Below are 20,150 nucleotides of genomic sequence, written 5' to 3'. Positions count from 1 at the left end.
CTGTGCGTGCATGCGTGCGCGCGGGCGCGCGCGCGCACACACACACACACACACACACACACACAGATCCCTTGTCTCCCATGACTTTCTTATTCTAGGCATTTGTAGTCTTAGAATAAGCCAACCATAACTCTTATCACTGAATTCAATTTATAATGTCATGTTCTGTATACATAAAGAGGTAATTATTTGTCTTGCCTGGTTTCCTTTGGTTCTGGCTGTCAGTTCACTGTCTTTTTTTTCCCCCCTTCTTTTTTAGGATGAGGAATCGTATGTTTCTAGGAGACACAACATTTATGATAACGATGAATTTGATATAATGACTCAGGATGTCATGGACACTACAAGGATAATCAGAGGGAAAAGGTATGATAATGATCTGAACTTTAAAGCTGTTATAGACATCTTATTCAAAGTGAAGAAAAGTCTGTACTTCACTTTAATATGATAGACCATCATATTTCGGACTTCCAATTAAAATCTATCACATTATTATTATTATTATTATTATTATTATTATTATTGAAATATATCCCTACCCACTATTTTTAAAGAGCTCCTTAACATATATACCTTGCTTTTCCATTTTATTAATTATAGTCATTTGTTTTCAAAGTATTCCTCTACATTTCCATGCCCAAGCAGCGTGCGTGACAATAAATCCTTCTGTGCGAGCTCTGATTTCTCTTATTGTATTAAAGTTATCATTTCTCTCTCTGTGAGTGGTTATCAACAATTTTTTTTTTTCGCTTTCAGAAGAGATATTTGTGATTGAAATTTCATGGAAAGATCTTGCCAAAACGAAAACTCATCGCTGCCCCAACTCGCATATCATATCCATGACACTCTCTTCCATTTTTCAAAATAATACAAAACGAGTTACTCTTCTTTGAACTTTCTTAATGTTCCCCATCAAGTTTCCTGCCAGTAAAACATAGTCTTCGGTTTGCCTTCCCCGCACCAGTTTGTGTGTGATCGTTACAATTCCAATCAAGCAAGAGTCCACTCAGGGTAAGATTTTCTCTGTTTCGCAAGATCCGTTCAAGCAAATACTAGAATTTTTTTTTAACAGGGCTGTAGTTTGTTTTCCCATCTTTCTCCAACTTAGCTAAGTCTTTATTTGTAACAACTTTGATGCAAAGGATGTAAATTTCTCAACATTGTTAGGTAATCTATTAAATGTTACCAAATACTTAGGTAAGAGACAAATGTGACATTGTGTGGTTAAATGGTTCTTCTGTGGGCTTATTATAGTGGCCTATAGTCATGAAAAGAATTTAGAGGAACTTCTGTTAGCTTTAGTTGCATTTCCTCGAAGTAGGAGAGACAGGGCATACAAGTATGCTAGCAGATTATGTCTCTTGAACATTGAAAATGTTGTGGCTATTATGGTACACCCACTCATTCAGAACATGCTTAGAAATGGTAAATGTAGGACAAGGAACATCGGAGAAAGTGCTGTGTATATCCAAATGGAGCATATCTGTTGTATTTAAAATGGTCAGTTTGAATAATGACATGAAATTTAATATTTTTTGTTTCCACATAACAGCTATTAAGGCAATTCTTACTGTTTCAGTTTAATGAACACATTACGATTGCATTAATGTATGGTAATAAAAGACCTACAGGAGTGCTAGAGCCTGCTACATTGTCTTGTAATTCAAGACTTCTTATGCAGACTGTTTTGTATGTATATTGGTGACATTTTAACTGGTAAGGACATGCAGTTTGTTTATATCATCGAAAGTGGTAGGAGATACAAGCATTTCAACAATATGGAACATAATGGGAAGGTCCTTTGGTGAAATTGAAAATATAACAACATTTTTCTTGGTCAGTTTTAGCCAAATCCGTAAATATTGTAGGTGTTGGTGAGTCATAAATTTATAATCCATATCTTAAGCCATGTTTTGAATACTAATCAATTTGCCATACATATTTAAAAAATCATACAAGTTGTGGAATTTTTTGTTTGATCAACATCTACATACATTCTCCTCAAGACACCATGCGATGCTTTGGGAGGGTTTCGTGCATCACTACTAATCATTTCCTTCCCTGTTCCACTCACATTCTGAGGGAAACACAACTGTGTATATGCCTGTGTATGAATCTTAATTTATCTTATCTGAGATTCTTTAGATAAAATGTATGTTGGTGGCAGTAGAATCATTCTGCAGTCAACTTCAAATGCTGATTGTCTAAAATTTCCCAGTAGTGTGCCTAGAAAAGAACATTGCCTTCCCTCCAGGGATTCCCCATTTGAGTTCCTGAAGCATCTCCTTAATACTTGCATGTTGGAATGTATTGGTAACAGCTCCTGCAGTCCATCTTTGAATTGTTTCAATATCTTCCTTTAATCCAACCTGTTGCGAATATCAAACACAGCAGTACCATATTTACTCGAATCTAAGCCGCACCTGAAAAATGAGACTCGAAATCAAGGAAAAAAAAATTCCCGAATCTAAGCCGCACATGAAATTTGAGACTCGAAATTCAAGAGGAGAGAAAAGTTTTAGGCTGCACCTCCAAATCAAAACAAAGTTGGTCCATTGTAACACGAGACACAATTTAGGTTGAATGAATGATGATACAGCTACAGTAGTTTGGTTCGAGTCGTAGGCATAGCAGTTAAGCTTTACCAGGTAGCCATTGCTATGCGTCAGGCGCTCCGTCCGTATTTATACGGGTACCCTTCCGTTTTCACATGCTTCATCTGGTTTGAATTGATTGCTTATTTTTCTTTGATCTGATAAGTGCCATTCTCTTTGTTATAGGTGTTTACGTCACTCTAAGCTGAAAATGCATTACTATACTGTGTCATGCATTGTTTGCCGCATTCTGATAATGAGTGTTTACGGCCTGTCACCGCTAGCGGCATGGCTTGCTTTTGTGCACGATACTGCGGCTTATAAATAAATAAATTTTAAAAAATTGTCTCATTATTGAAACAATGGCAAGAGACTGCTATTTCTTGTTACTTACACTGTTCCTTTCTTTGATAATGATCAACAAGAACCAAATAATAGACTGCGTATGATAGAAGATGTTCTGAAGAAGAGTTTAGCGAAAATTTTTCTCTGTTTGAAAATCTTAGCAGACACCTCTCTAGTACATTACATTCTGCACAGAAATTAGAGTCAACTTAGATTTAAAAATCTACTCAAGTGCCATGCTTCATTTCTGACTGTACCACTATTAGGCATAAGAATAATACAAATATAAACATGACATGATATGTATATTCTTCCGCGTTTGCTGTTGTCTCACTCCAGTTTCGTAGTTTATTAGGCAGACAGGATTTAAATGAGATAGCAGCAAACGCAAAAGAATACATGGCAAAAAGTTTATATTTGTATTATTCTTATGGTGAAGAGAATACTGCATGTGATTCACAATTCATAAAAGTTCCTATTAGTAACCATCTCTTCTGACAGGTAGAAAAAAATTCAGAACGTACAGTTGGCCATATTGACAAACAACCCAAACAGTCTTGCCAGTCAGATTTTCGTTGTACATTGAAATGCTGCTACATTCGAAGATGAACAATACAGAATTTGTATTTACTTCGTTGAGTAATGTATGAAAATGCAGTGGTCGAAACTCAGGGCGGAGAAGAAAGCTCGTCTTCCACCCCACCCCCCCCCCTTTTTTTTTTTTACTGACGCAGAGGTTTTGGCGCCAGTATTTATCTTTGTGCCTGAAAAGCATGCCCGTGTAGCGCTACATATATTCGACAGCAGAAGTTAGTTGTGGCAGCACATACCAACATTTTTCAGAACTTCTGCTTACTTTGCACTCGATTCTAAGCCGCAGGCGGTTTTTTGGATTACAAAAACTGGAAAAAAAGTGTGGCTTAGACTCAAGTAAATACGGTACTCAAGAATGTGTTGCATTAGTGTCCTATATGCGGTCTCCTTTACATATGAGGATTGTCAGACATCACTCTACAAGGCTTATTGTCTGTTACAGCTTGCTTAGTGTATTATAAGCACTTCACCAATTGTATCCACTAGATCAGCTGAATCAGCTCATCCATGACTCCTTACAGTGGCTCTAACACTGTGGCATTCCCTCAGGGGGCTCACGGTTCTTTCGTGAGTTCGTGTGTGGCCCACATAGGGCTTCGACCTATTGCAACCCATTCTTCCTTCCTGGGCTTTTCTTCTTCTTCTTCTTCTTCTTCTTCTTCTTCTTCCCTGTTCTGTCATCCTTTTTTGGGGTTTTTGGTCCCCACTTGGGATTTGACCTCCACTTTCAAATTTTCTGTCTTTAGTGTGAGCCTGTTGGGAAGGAACACTCTGCCTGGCATCTACACTGTGGATTCCTCCCCCCTCCCCCTTTCCTTCCCCTCTTCCTTCCCCAGCATAGCCCCCCTACCCTGCCAACTTGCCAGCATGTGTAACCAGTCCTTGTGGTGGGGCTGTTATGTACCCATCTGGCAGAGCCCCCTGACAACACAGGCATCACACTACTGATACCTGAGCTGTTGCCTCCCCATGTATGCCAAGAAGTGGTTGCTTATAATCCTGGAGCATTGGAACTTCCAGCAACAGCCGCCATGCCAGATAGATCCTGCTGTGGCTGGGTGGTGCCCATTGGGAGTGGCCTGATCAGAGAGGGTGGTATCAGGGCAGATACTTCACGCATGAAGCTTATCAAGTACCATTCTCAAACAGCTGCCTCTTCGAGTAGTACCAGATCATTGACTGCTGCTTAGTATGAGCCTGCAGCCTTCCCTGCCCTGGCTATTCCCTGGGAGGAGGGTCAGGCTCGTTGTCTTGGGATGACACTTTCCCCACTTCCTGGTCTGTATTAGAATGAACAGGGACACATTCACCTCCACAGAGTCATTGTTTTTTTTTTTGTGGAGAATATTGAGGACAAGTTTGACAAAGTGGAGTCTCTCAGTAAGGTGCTGTCAGGCTCCCTGTTGAGCAAAGCTGCTTCTGCCACCCAGTTGTGATCGTCTTGGCGACATCCCATTGTCTTACCTCTCACCTGGACGTGTGCGGAAGAGTCATAAAGACAACAGCATCGGTACGGGTGCCTTTATTCTGGCTTTCAAAGGAGATACCCTTCCGGAGAAGATCAAGCTTGTGTGTTACCATTGTGATGTGAAGCAATACATCCCACCACCCGTGTGGTGCTTTTTCAGTGCTTGCGTTTTGGGTATATGTCTTCCTGCTGTACAGCAGACCCTTTGTGTGGTGACTGTGGACACCCACTCCATGAGAGAAGCCCCTATGTTCCACCATCTGTGTGTGTAAATTGTCAGGACTGCCACTGTCCATGCTAGCTAGATTGCCCAGTTTACAAGAAACAAAAGAAGATGCAAGAGTGTAAGTCCCTGGATTCTCTCTCTAATACTGAGGCTCGTCAAAAATATTACCAACTCCACCCAGTGTTGACATCTTCTACTTTTGCCTCTGTTACATCTTTTTCCCCTCCCACCTTTTCCTTACCTTAGTCCCATCCCCCTCTCCTCTCCCCCTCCCCTGTGGCTCTCCCTTCCCTTTCCATTTCCCCTTCCCCGGCAGCTCTCGTCCCTTCCCCTCCAGGAACCCCCCCCCCCTCCTCCTCCTCCTCCTCCTCCTCCTCCTCCTCCTCCTCCTCCTCCCCCTCTTCTCTGGCTCATGCTGGAGATGGGCCTCCCTCTTTGAACACCCCTCCCCAGCGTTCTCAAGATAGAAAGCCTACAACCTCGGGTTGGATGAGGGACCCACCCTCTGAGGGCCCCAAAACCAGTCACTGTCTGTCTGATCCAGACATTGCTGCCACCTGTTCTCTTACTGATAACACCTCCTTCCGAGGGAGAAGAAATAGCAGCACAACTCCAAGGACAAGGGTTCCCGGAATCCCAGCAGGCTTTGCCCCTCCTTCTCACTCCGAACTGGACCCAGTTTTTATGGATGTCATCCCTTCCTAGGTGACGGCTGCTGACGCAATGACATGATCTCCCCTCAGTTTCTTTATGCCCAACCTGGACTCTTGCAACATGATAATCCAGTGGAATTGCAGTGGATTTACCATCACCTAGCAGAAATACAATAACTTGTGTCCTCTTATTCTGTATTTTGTCTTGCTCTTCAAGAAACTCACTTCAGTGATGACCACTCTCCAACGTTTCATGGTTATCGAGCTTTCTGTCGTAACCATGCCAGCCCCGAGATAGCATCAGGAGGGGTCTGCACTTTGGTTAGCATCGATGTCAATAGTGACTGGATCCCCCTTCGTACCAACCTGGAAGCAATAGCGGTATGAGTGCGGATGACCCCAGCAATCACCATTTGCATTGTCTTCCACCATACAGGTACACCACTTCCTTATGTTGAACTACCTACCTTAATGCAGCAACTCCTGCCCCCTATCTTCTCCTCAGGGACTGCAATGCACACCATCCCCTTTGGGGGAGTGCCACTTCAATTGGTAAGGGTCTTCTAATTGACCAACTTATTACAGACTTTGATTTGTGTCTGCTTAATGATGGTTCTCCTACGCACTTCAGTGCCACTCATGGCACCTTTTGTGCCATCGATCTCAGAATCTCCTCTCCTGCTGTCTTGGCTTCACTTCACTGGTCACCCCATGATGATCTTTGTGACAGTAACCACTTTCCGGCGATTCCATCATTCCGCTACTGCTTCCAGGGAGACAGATCACCATGTTGTGCATTCCGCAGAGCCAAGTGGCCTTTATATATGTCTGCTGTGCATTTCAGCACCTCTCTCTCGGATGCAGTCATGCAAGACATCTCTGCCACCATTCTTCACGCTGCTGGCATTGCTGTCTCTCTGTTCACTATCACTTTTAGGCGTCTCTGTGCTAAGGCTCACGACCTTATTAAGCAGAGTAAAATCGATTTACAAAATTGTTAAGGCTTTCATGGCCACTTGGTGACAAACTGCCTATTGGCTTCTGTCTCGGGTTCTTCGGCCGACGTTCATCTAATGATTTTTCTGATGTTTCGCCAGCACGAGTGGCTGGCATTGTCAAAGCTTCACCCTCCATTGCCGGTGGTGAACTGGAGCCGAGCTCGCGGCCGCAGACTATATGTACCTGGCACGCCAACGTCCGAGGGCTTCTCCGCGGTCATTTCCGGTATGGTTCTCCTCTTGCTACCTGCGACGGTCGTTCGCTGCAGTACGGGCAGCCAGGATCCGTTTACCTTAAGGCTTTCCTCTTTCTTGTTGAAACTGTTCGTAGGTAAACGGATCCTGGCTGCCCGTACTGCAGCGAACAACCGTCGCAGGTAGCAAGAGGAGAACCGCACTGGAAATGACCGCGGAGAAGCCCTCGAACGTTGGCACGCCGGGTACATATAGTCTGCGGCCGCAAGCTCGGCTCCAGTTCACCACCGGCAATGGAGGGTGAAGCTTTGACAATGCCAGCCACTCGTGCTGGCGAAACGTCAGAAAAATCATTAAATGAACGTCAGCCGAAGAACCCGAGACAGAAGCCAATTGGCAGTAAAATCGATTTCTGGGAGTGCTATGTTTTCTTCCTGGGGATGTATGCCTCTTCAACCCAGGTTTGGTTCAAGTTCTGTAGCCTTCTGGGCCGCCAGCGACAACTGTCCAGCGTCTTATCCTATAGGGTGCTCTGTGTACTGATCGATCAGTCCTTGCATAACATCATGTGACACACTTTGCAACAGCATCAGCATCGTCTTCCTATTCTGCTACCTTTCTCTGGCAGAAACGAGTTGAAGAAACCCTCCACTCTTTCAACCTTTGCCAAGCTGAAGCCTGTAATGAACCCTTCACCTCTTCACATAACTCAGCCACAGGCCTGGATTCCATCCACAACCAGATGATCCAACACTTGGAAATTACCCAGAGGCAACATCTATGCAGGGTCTTGAACCGCATTTGGCTCGTGGGGGGTCTTGCCCTTGCAATGGAGGGACAGCACAGTTATCCCCATACTTAAGCCCGCGGAGAACCCAATGTCTCTCATCAGCTACCGACTGATTAGCCTGGCCAACTTCCTTTGTAAACTGTTCGAGAGTATGATTAGCTTCCAATTATGCTGGGTACTCACATCTCAGCGTCTTTTGTCCCCGTATCAGTGTGGCTTCCGGGAAGGACGATCTACAACTGAAATGGAAACAGCAATCCAACATACTTTTGCCGACCGCTGACACCTAGTCGTGGTGTTCTTTGACCTACAAAAGGCTTATGACATGGCCTGGTGCTGTCACAGTTTATTATCCTCCAAGACTGGTGCTTTCACTACCCCCTTCTGATTTTTATCTGCAAGTTTTATTCTGCTAGCTCTTCCAAGTTAGAGGTGGCACTTCACTCAGCACCTCTTGCTCCAGGAGGACTGTATCCCAAAGGATTCTGTGTTATGTGTCACACTCTTCCTCATCGCCATCACTGGGTTTGTAACCTCTGTGGGGCCTTTGATTACCCTGGCATTGTATGTCAACAATTTTTGCATCTGTTGCAGCTCTCACTCTGTAGCATCTTCTGAATGCCAGCTTCAAAGTGCTATCCAATGGGCCTATGCGTGAGCCCTTTCTTATGGCTTCCAGTTTTCTTCTTCCAAAATTAGGTTACACATTTTTGCCATCAACCCACAGTACTCTTGTAGCAGTTCTGCCTGCTTTATTTATTTCTTCATTGATCGTTTGTTGTCCTCAGTGTCGACTGGCTGAAAAATGGAGTTTGTAATTTCAACACTGACTGCTGTAAATAATGTAGCCGACAGGTGCACAGTTGTGTTTCACAGTACTTTGCTTTCACTCTTCACAACCCCTCAATAATACAGTTATTTGGCCAGTGCACTATTGTTTAACTTTCGATAAGCCTCATTAATAGTTTCCAGACAAACCTCCACATACTGCTACAATAGTTCACTGTTGAACATCTATGAGCAGTAACATCCTAACCACAAAGTTCACTGTCTTTCAGACAAATTTGAACAGTCACTGTCAGTGTTTTAACACATGGCCTATTGGTGTAACACTTATTTCACAGTTAAATTGAAGCATTGTTGTTCTAATCAACACAGGTTTCTCGTCTGAAACTCGGCTGTGGACTGACTGCATCGTGGCCAAAAATTGGGTCTGAAACTGCACATTGTTTAAAGTGAAATTTGCAGAAATTACAATTAAAACTTAACTCATTAAATTAACTGAATACATTGAATTTTTTTTTACTACAAGGGTTAAGCCGAATTATTTGTTTAAATTGTGAAATTAACAAATATTGTCACATAGAAGAAGGTGTAATTACATGAATGACGAACACGAGCTTCACTTGTTGTTGTTGTTGTTGTTGTTGTTGTTGTTGTCTTCAGTCCAGAGACTGGTTTGATGCAGGTCTCCATGCTACTCTATCCTGTGCAAGCTTCTTCATCACCCAGTACCTACTGCAACCTACATCCTTCTGAGTCTGTGTAGTGTTAACTTCACTTAACGAAGGTTTAATCAGCACTTGCACATACAATAGTGCGGACCAACTGCCTCCGGCCAGAACACATACGGCATATATACAGTTACAGAATATTCCAGTACAATGATTCTTGACATTTGTGGTTACTTCTAGATTGTACTCAAACCGAATATAGAAATTAAAATTTTACAGTTCTGGTGAGTTTTGAACTCACGACCCTACATCTACATCTACATCTATACTCCGCAATCCACCATACGGTGCGTGGCGGAGGGTACCTCGTACCACAACTAGCATCTTCTCTCCCTGTTCCATTCCCAAACAGAATGAGGGCAAAATGACTGCCTAAATGCCTCTGTACGAGCCTTAATCTCTCTTATCTTATCTTTGTGGTCAATCCGCGAAATATAAGTTGGTGGCAGTAAAATTGTACTGCAGACTCAGTAAGATGGCGCCGATAGGAAAGTGTAGTGACGCTTCTCTCTCGTTAAAAAGGCAAAAAATGAACAGTTCTTCGTGTAGAGAATGTAAAAAGCGTGTGATGAAGGGTATTCTGTGTATCAAATGCAACTTCTGGTTACACGAAAAGTGCGCGAAAGTAAATCTAAAGTTCGTCAGCGATGATTTTCCGTGGACATGTCACGGTTGTTTACGTGACGAAACGGCCGATCTTGTAAGTGCAGTTGATACAAAAAACGAAATTATAAAGTTACTACGAAGTGACATTGAGGCATTAAAAACCGAACTTTCAACCATCAAGAAAGAAAACGATACATTAATACAAGAAAAGAAGTCCTGTGTGTGTAAAAGCCATCAAACGGAAAAGCAAGAAGATCGCGAAAATACGAATGACCGATCGTACTTTAAAAACAACATTTCAAGTGTTCCCGTTGATGTCTCGGTAAACTCAGTAAGCCAAAAACCGGAAGATAAATATAAATGGAAGGTGGTGACATACAGCAAAAGGAAAAACAAGGCGACAGATACGCAACAAAAGGAAAATGACTTTTTAATAATTGGCGATTCGCTGCTGAAGAATATCGCTGTCCCCAATTGCAAGATCGACGTACGACCTGGCATTAGAACGCATCAACTCGGTAAACATTTTAAAAATATGGTAAATGCAAGACAAGATACTACAGAACCAGATTCTGAAACCAGACATAACTATAATGGGGTGTTTATACATGTTGGGACGAATTCGTTAAGGAGCAGCAGTGAGGAAGAAATGGCAAGCGAAACAAGAAACATGATTCGTACTGCAAGAAATATGTATGCAGGATCTCGTCTGATACTTAGCGGAATCATAAACAGAAGGTCGGTGAGTGAAAAATATATCGCCAAAATAAACTGTGCTCTTAAAGAACAATGTGATCGTCTTGGGGCAATTTTTATAGACCCAAACAAATTCCTATGTAAAAACTCACTAGCGAAGGATGGCTTGCATTTAAATAGACTGGGGTCTGTAACGTTCAGCAGAATGTTTGCAGATGTCTGCAAAATCATTAGATGCAAGGGAAACTAATATGGCCTGAAGGGGATGAAAAATCATACACTCCAGCTGGAAAAGAAAATTATAAGCACCATACAAAAAAAGACGATACTAAAGAATTTGCCCCAGAATACAGCTCACAACATGTAAACCAACAAAATAAAAATTACATAAAAGTACTTCATCAAAATATACAATACTTTGGTAACAAAAAATTAGAAGCAGAAGTACTCCTGAGTGAAGTAAGACCAGACATATTATGCATAAGTGAACATGGACTAACTGAAAGTAAAATACATAATGTGGCAGTAAAGGACTACAAACTAGCTAGTTACTTCTGCAGATCTAAATATAAGGGTGGTGGCGTTTGTATATATATTAAAACAGGTACTCTTTCAAAGAATGTAAACAGTGAAGCTGCTACATTTCCCATAGCTAGAGAAAAAGACTTTGAAGTTACTGGTATAGTGGCAGAAGATTTTAGAGTGTTTTGTGTGTACAGGTCACCATGTGGCAATATTAGCATCTTTCTAAAAAAAGTTGCTAGCTTATTGAGAATGAATATGAAGAGAAATCTTATTATATGTGGAGACTTCAACATTGACATGGGAAAAGACACAAAAATAAGACAGGATTTTGAAGAATTGTTAATACAGCATAACATGAAAGTGACAATAACTGCACCAACAAGAGTGACTTCACAAAGTGAGACAATTATTGACAACATAATTACTAATATGTGTAACTATGAGTCACATGTAGTTCAGACAGAAATATCTGATCATCATGGACAACTAATCAGCTTTTGCAGAAGTAATGACACAGTATCAGAACCAAAACAAACAACCAAAGAAATTAGGATCATCAGTGAACAAAATATCAACATCTTTAGAACAATGTTAAGTAAGGAAACCTGGAATGAAATCCTACAGGCCCAGAGTGTAAATGAAAAATATGATGCATTTATTTCAACAATTAAGTACCATTTTAATGTAGCATTTCCCAAAGTAAAGAGACAAGAAAGGCATCAAGATCAAACACAGTGGATTACGAGTGAAATACTAGAACAGCGAAGGAAGCTTCAGGATGTGAGACGGATGGGCGAAGCTGAAAACTATAAAATGTTAAAAAAGAAGTATAGAAAAACAATAAGAGAAGCGAAAGCAAGAGCAATTGACACCACTATAGCGAACTCAAAAAACAAGGCAAAGGCAGCTTGGAAGGCAATCAATGCTGAAAGAAAGGAAAAAGATGGGTCAAACAAAGAAGAAGGTATTAGGTCAATTAAAGTAGACAACACAGTGGTCACAGATGGTATGGAAATAGCAAACATACTGAATAATAACTATATCAGTGTAGTAGAAAACCTAAAATTGGAAAGAAATAGTCAAAAACAGAAGGGTATTAAGGTACCAAGAAGATCATGCAGTACTATGTTCTTAAGACCAGTCACGGAAGATGAATTGCGGAAAACTATACAGAAACTGAAGTCCAAGAAATCAGCTGGTGATGATGAAATATCAAATCATGTAATAAAGCTGGTATGTGAGGAGATAATAACACCACTGCTGAACATAGCAAACTGTTCTTTCAGAGATGCAATTTTTCCAGAAAAACTGAAGATAACGAAGGTAGTGCCAGTGTACAAGAAAGGGTGTAAGGATGATCCCAACAACTACAGACCAGTTTCACTGATATCAGGTTTCTCAAAAATCCTAGAAATGCTTATGTATACCAGATTAGTTAACTATTTGGACAAACATAACATTCTCATGACCTCACAACATGGTTTCAGAAAGGGTAAATCTACAGAATCAGCAATTGTCAGTCTAACAGAATACATTTTACAGTCCTTAGATGAGAAAAAGGTTGTCTCTGCAATGTTTCTGTATCTTTCAAAGGCATTTGACAACATTGACCATGAAATGCTGATACAAAAATTAAGCAACTATGGCATTCGGGGGCAACCAGGTGAATGGATAAAATCATACTTGTGCAACCGCAAGCAGTATGTATCATTAGGAAACTCATACCAATCAGAAACCCAATCCATCAAATATGGAGTGCCGCAGGGTTCGGTAATGGGGCCATTGTTATTTAATGTATTTGTTAATGATATAGGTGTTGAGGAGGAAGAAAAGAAAATATTGTATGCTGATGACATGACAATACTAAATAGTGACCAAAATATGGAACAGCTTGAGAGAAGAGCATACATATCTGCAAATGTCACAGCTCAATGGCTGTTGGAAAATGAACTGGTTATAAATCTAAAAAAGACTATGTATGCAGTGTTTAAAAACAAGGAAAAGGCTGTAGACATGGATTTAGAGGTTGACGGAACAAGGCTGGAAGAAGTAGAATCTGCTAGATTCTTAGGTATTCTTGTGGATAATGAACTGAAATGGAAAAAACATATTAATAATGTCTGTAAGAAACTGAGCTCTGTCATATTCTTAATGATGCAGCTATCACAGTATTCAGACAAGAACCTTCTGTGTACAGTGTATCATGGACTTTTCGAACCATACTTACAGTATGGAGTGACGGTGTGGGGAAACTCAAACAAACAAGAGACAAAACGAGTGTTCACATTACAAAAAAAAGCAATTAGGACCATTTTAAGAAGAAAGACCTCTGAAACATGCAGAAACTGTTTCAAGAATTTAGGTATCTTAACTTTTTCATCATTATATATATACAAAACAATAATGTACATCACAAAAGGTAGTGAGGACTGGATTACAAATGCTAGTGTACACACCCACAATACAAGAAAGAAGAATGAAGTACGGAGCATACCCCACCGACTGGCAATGCTAGAAAAAGGACCCCAGTACTCTGGTATCAGACTACTAAGAAGTCTGCCCAAAACCTTGCAAGATAGTGTACTTCACAATGAATTTACAAAGAAACTTAAAGACTATCTCATTGAAAAAGAGTTTTACAGTGTTGCAGAATACTTATGCCATTAAATTTGTATATATTGTTACTCATTATCAGTGATGTAAAAATGTAAGCTAAAGGTGTAGAAAAATAATTGATAAAGAATTTTAATACTTTGACATGTCCTATATTACACGTACATTTACTGTACATGATGTAATCTTACAGGATCAAATAAAATTCAATTCAATTCAATTCAAAATGCTGGTTCTCTGAATTTCCTCAGTAGTGATTCACGAAAAGAACTCCTCCTTTCCTCTAGAGACTCCCACCCAAGTTCCTGAAGCATTTCCGTAACACTCGTGTGATGATCAAACCTACCAGTAACAAATCTAGCAGCCCGCCTCTGAATTGCTTCAATGTCCTCCCTCAATCCGACCTGATAGGGATCCCAAACGCTCGAGCAGTACTCAAGAATAGGTCGTATTAGTGTTTTATAAGCGGTCTGCTTTACAGATGAACCACATCTTCCCAAAATTCTACCAATGAACCGAAGACGACTATCCGCCTTCCCCACAACTGCCATTACATGCTTGTCCCACTTCATATCGCTGTGCACTGTTACGCCCAAATATTTAATCGACGTGACTGTGTCAAGTGCTACACTAATAATGGAGTATTCAAACATTACAGGATTCTTTTTCCTATTCATCTGCATTAATTTACATTTATTTATATTTAGAGTTAGCTGCCATTCTTTACACCAATAACAAATCCTGTCCAAGTCATCTTGTATCCTCCTACAGTCACTCAACGACGACACCTTCCCCTACACCACAGCATCATCAGCAAACAGCCACACATTGCTCTCCACCCTATCCAAAAGATCATTTATGTAGATAGAAAACAACAGTGGACCTACCACACTTCCCTGGGGCACTCCAGATGATACCCTCACCTCCGATGAACACTCACCATCGAGGACAACGTACTGGGTTCTATTACTTAAGAAGTCTCGAGCAATTCACATACTTGGGAACCAATCCCATATGCTCGTACCTTAGTTAGGAGTCTGCAGTGGGGGCACCAAGTCAAATGCTTTCTGGATAGTCTAGTATCATAACCACTACACTACAGTGACTGTGCCACTTAGCTTCTTCTGTGACATTGCTTCCTCCTTAAGAGAACAGCGTTTTGGTGTTACGTCCTCCTAGTTCGAGAACGAGTCATCGGTCCAGCATACTCCGACTCCTGAGGACTGATGTTCGCCCTAGCGGTGATCTTCTTAGAACTTCCTTGCCGCTACGCTCTTCATCACCTTTCCACTTGTTGCATATCGCTGGAGCTTCAAATTTACCCTGGGTTGCAGGATCCTTATAGGGCTTCATTCGAAAGACGTGGACTGTATCTCTGATCTTTTGTCGTCTTGTGTCAAGGTTGAAATCTTCAACTTCATAAGTAACATCAGACAACCATCTTACAACCTTATAAGGTCCAAAGTAGCACCTGAGGAGCTTCTAAGAGAGACCAACCTTCCGAACAGGAGTGAAGATCCAGACGTGGTCATCAAGGTGGTAGACAACAGGGCAGTGGCTCGCGCCGTACCCTAGACGATCGTTTTCTTGAGCCTGCAGCGTGCGGAGTCGAGCTAACTGCCGAGCTTCCTCAGCTCTGGTTAACACCTGGCTGATGTAGTCATCGTCCACATCATCAGGATGTAACGGAAACACAGTGTCCATCGTAGATCGCCTCACGCCCATGCACCAGGAAAAATGGCGTAAATCCTGTGGTATCTTGTTTGGCAGTTTCGTAGTCAAACATCACGAAAGGTAGCACCTCGTCCCAGTTGGCAGTCATCATGTGATGAGTAACGTTGCACCGACTGTTTATTTCTATCTCAAGATTCGATTGAAAAACTTTCCCTTGATCCCTAATTAACGACCTTGGGGCAGAGTGTTTTAATACAATGTCTTCCATGATGAGCTACCTCGAACACTTTGGCTGTTTTCACTGCTTTTGTAATGGCATAGTGTGTCAGATAATCAGTGCAAACAATAATCCATCTATTGCCACTAGCAGATGTTGGAAATCGTCCGAGGAGGTCAATCCCAAAACGCTGGAAAGGCGATTCGGCTGGTGGAATTGGTATGAGTCGGACAGGTGGTTTCTGAGGAACTGCCTTTCTCATCTGGCACTCTCGACAGTGCGACACATAGTGACCGACACTCCTAAATAAACCTGGCCAGAAAAATCTCTTGCGGATCCTATCATATGTCTTAATAAATCCTAAATGTCCGGCCTCAGGTGTGTCATGGAATTTTTGTAGAACATCTAAGCCCATATGTTTAGGAATCACTGGTAGCCACCTCTTTCCAAATGGATCAGAGTTTTTCTTGCAAAGTAATCCATTAATTATCTTAAATTGTCCTTTCACATCCTCTGACCGATTTAAGGCAAGCATAATTTGAGGTATCTGGGTGTCGTCCTTCTGTTCAGCGGAGAGATCCTGGAGTGCAGCGAGACAGTTACTATCGTCATCAAAGTCTTGATGGTCTTGCACAGGGTTTCTTGAGAGACAGTCGGCATCTTGGTGTTTTCTTCCACTTTTATACACTATGGTAATGTAATACTCTTGAAGACATAATGCCCACCTGGCGAGTCGTCCTGTTGGATTCTTAAGACCTATCGGCTGAAAGCAAGGGGAAACTACAGCCGTAATTTTTCCCGAGGGCATGCAGCTTTACTGTATGATTACATGATGATGGCGTCCTCTTGGGTAAAATATTCCGGAGGTAAAATAGTCCCCCATTCGGATCTCCGGGCGGGGACTACTCAAGAGGATGTCGTTATCAGGAGAAAGAAAACTGGCGTTCTACGGATCGGAGCGTGGAATGTCAGATCCCTTAATCGGGCAGGTAGGTTAGAAAATTTAAAAAGGGAAATGGATAGGTTGAAGTTAGATATAGTGGGAATTAGTGAAGTTCGGTGGCAGGAGGAACAAGACTTCTGGTCAGGTGACTACAGGGTTATCAACACAAAATCAAATAGGGGTAATGCAGGAGTAGGTTTAATAATGAATAGGAAAATAGGAATGCGGGTAAGCTACTACAAACAGCATAGTGAACGCATTATTGTGGCCAAGATAGATACGAAGCCCACACCTACTACAGTAGTACAAGTTTATATGCCAACTAGCTCTGCAGATGACGAAGAAATTGAAGAAATGTATGATGAAATAAAAGAAATTATTCAGATTGTGAAGGGAGACGAAAATTTAATAGTCATGGGTGACTGGAATTCAAGTGTAGGAAAAGGGAGAGAAGGAAACATAGTAGGTGAATATGGATTGGGGGACAGAAATGAAAGAGGAAGCCGCCTGGTAGAATTTTGCGCAGAGCACAACATAATCATAACTAACACTTGGTTTAAGAATCATGAAAGAAGGTTGTATACATGGAAGAACCCTGGAGATACTAAAAGGTATCAGATAGATTATATAATGGTAATACAGAGATTTAGGAACCAGGTTTTAAATTGTAAGACATTTCCAGGGGCAGATGTGGACTCTGACCACAATCTATTGGTTATGACCTGTAGATTAAAACTGAAGAAACTGCAAAAAGGTGGGAATTTAAGGAGATGGGACCTGGATAAACTGAAAGAACCAGAGATTGTACAGAGATTCAGGGAGAGCATAAGGGAGCAATTGACAGGAATGGGGGAAATAAATACAGTAGATGAAGAATGGGTGGCTTTGAGGGATGAAGTAGTGAAGGCAGCAGAGGATCAAGTAGGTAAAAAGACAAGGGCTAGTAGAAATCCTTGGGTAACAGAAGAAATATTGAATTTAATTGATGAAAGGAGAAAATATAAAAATGCAGTAAGTGAAACAGGCAAAAAGGAATACAAACGTCTCAAAAATGAGATCGACAGGAAGTGCAAAATGGCTAAGCAGGGATGGCTAGAGGACAAATGTAAGGGTGTAGAGGCCTATCTCACTAGGGGTAAGATAGATACCGCCTACAGGAAAATTAAAGAGACCTTTGGAGATAAGAGAACGACTTGGATGAATATCAAGAGCTCAGATGGAAACCCAGTTCTAAGCAAAGAAGGGAAAGCGGAAAGGTGGAAGGAGTATATAGAGGGTCTATACAAGGGTGATGTACTTGAGGACAATATTATGGAAATGGAAGAGGATGTAGATGAAGATGAAATGGGAGATATGATACTGCGTGAAGAGTTTGACAGAGCACTGAAAGACCTGAGTCGAAACAAGGCCCCCGGAGTAGACAATATTCCATTGGAACTACTGACGGCCGTGGGAGAGCCAGTCCTGACAAAACTCTACCATCTGGTGAGCAAGATGTATGAAACAGGCGAAATACCCTCAGACTTCAAGAAGAATATAATAATTCCAATCCCAAAGAAAGCAGGTGTTGACAGATGTGAAAATTACCGAACTATCAGCTTAATAAGTCACAGCTGCAAAATACTAACACGAATTCTTTACAGACGAATGGAAAAACTAGTAGAAGCCAACGTCGGGGAAGATCAGTTTGGATTCCGTAGAAACACTGGAACACGTGAGGCAATACTGACCTTACGACTTATCTTAGAAGAAAGATTAAGGAAAGGCAAACCTACGTTTCTAGCATTTGTAGACTTAGAGAAAGCTTTTGACAATGTTGACTGGAATACTCTCTTTCAAATTCTAAAGGTGGCAGGGGTAAAATACAGGGAGCGAAAGGCTATTTACAATTTGTACAGAAACCAGATGGCAGTTATAAGAGTCGAGGGACATGAAAGGGAAGCAGTGGTTGGGAAGGGAGTAAGACAGGGTTGTAGCCTCTCCCCGATGTTGTTCAATCTGTATATTGAGCAAGCAGTAAAGGAAACAAAAGAAAAATTCGGAGTAGGTATTAAAATTCATGGAGAAGAAATAAAAACTTTGAGGTTCGCCGATGACATTGTAATTCTGTCAGAGACAGCAAAGGACTTGGAAGAGCAGTTGAATGGAATGGACAGTGTCTTGAAAGGAGGATATAAGATGAACATCAACAAAAGCAAAACAAGGATAATGGAATGTAGTCTAATTAAGTCGGGTGATGCTGAGGGAATTAGATTAGGAAATGAGGCACTTAAAGTAGTAAAGGAGTTTTGCTATTTGGGGAGCAAAATAACTGATGATGGTCGAAGTAGAGAGGATATAAAATGTAGGCTGGCAATGGCAAGGAAAGCGTTTCTGAAGAAGAGAAATTTGTTAACATCCAGTATTGATTTAAGTGTCAGGAAGTCATTTCTGAAAGTATTCGTATGGAGTGTAGCCATGTATGGAAGTGAAACATGGACGATAAATAGTTTGGACAAGAAGAGAATAGAAGCTTTCGAAATGTGGTGCTACAGAAGAATGCTGAAGATTAGATGGGTAGATCACATAACTAATGAGGAAGTATTGAATAGGATTGGGGAGAAGAGAAGTTTGTGGCACAACTTGACCAGAAGAAGGGATCGGTTGGTAGGACATGTTCTGAGGCATCAAGGGATCACCAATTTTGTATTGGAGGGCAGCGTGGAGGGTAAAAATCGTAGAGGGAGACAAAGAGATGAATACACTAAGCAGATTCAGAAGGATGTAGGTTGCAGTAGGTACTGGGAGATGAAAAAGCTTGCACAGGATAGAGTAGCATGGAGAGCTGCATCAAACCAGTCTCAGGACTGAAGACCACAACAGCAACAATCAGCCAACAAAGTGAGTGGTGGTCTGTAATAACTGTGAATGGCCTTCCATAGAGATACTGTTGAAATTTGCACATGGCCCAGATCACAGCAAGACATTCTCTTTCTGTAGTTAAGTAGTTTCTCTCGGATTTTTTAAGTATCCTAGAAGCATAGCCTATAACCTTCTCTCTTCCATCTGTGTGCAGTTCTGTAGGTGCTCTCTCATCATACAGACCAAGTACAGGGTCAGTTGTCAGGGCTTTTTGCAGCACATTGAAAGAATCTTGTTGAGCACCACCCCAGATAAATTTAGCATTGGCCTTTAACAACTCTTGGAGTGGTCTGACTTTGATATAAAAGTCTTTGATAAAATGACGGTAATAAGAACATAATCTGAGGAAGCTTCTCACATCTCTAATACTTTTAGGAATAGGAAATTCCGTTACAGATCTCACCTTTTCTGGATCTGGCCACACACCTTCGTTTGACACAAGGTGTCCAAGTATTTTTATTTCTTTTGCTCCAAAGAGACACTTTCTTGGCTTAAGTTTCAGTCCGCCTTGTTGGAGACGCTTAAGAACGGCCTTCAGTCTCTTTTGTGTTCATCAAATGTCTCTGACAATACTATGTCATCTAAATAACAAAGACAC

The 20,150-nt window shown here is 41.4% G+C and overlaps 1 protein-coding gene across 7 annotated transcripts in view; it reads left to right on the top strand.

Annotated features, from left to right (window-relative positions):
• The window catches only part of LOC124776797 (activating signal cointegrator 1 complex subunit 2), a 179,525-nt gene that overhangs the window by 118,476 nt on the left and 40,899 nt on the right, over positions 1–20,150 (top strand). For all 7 annotated transcript variants that reach the window (XM_047251941.1, XM_047251939.1, XM_047251938.1 and 4 more), the window contains one exon: positions 260–366. In XM_047251941.1, the coding sequence (XP_047107897.1) occupies positions 260–366 (107 nt within the window). The remainder of the gene's footprint in view (positions 1–259; positions 367–20,150) is intronic.

The sequence above is a fragment of the Schistocerca piceifrons genome, chromosome 2 (assembly GCF_021461385.2).
Source record: "Schistocerca piceifrons isolate TAMUIC-IGC-003096 chromosome 2, iqSchPice1.1, whole genome shotgun sequence".
Classification (NCBI taxonomy): Eukaryota; Metazoa; Arthropoda; class Insecta; order Orthoptera; family Acrididae; genus Schistocerca; species Schistocerca piceifrons.
Note: the sequence above shows the minus strand (reverse complement) of the source record. Positions and strands in the feature narration are given on the sequence as shown.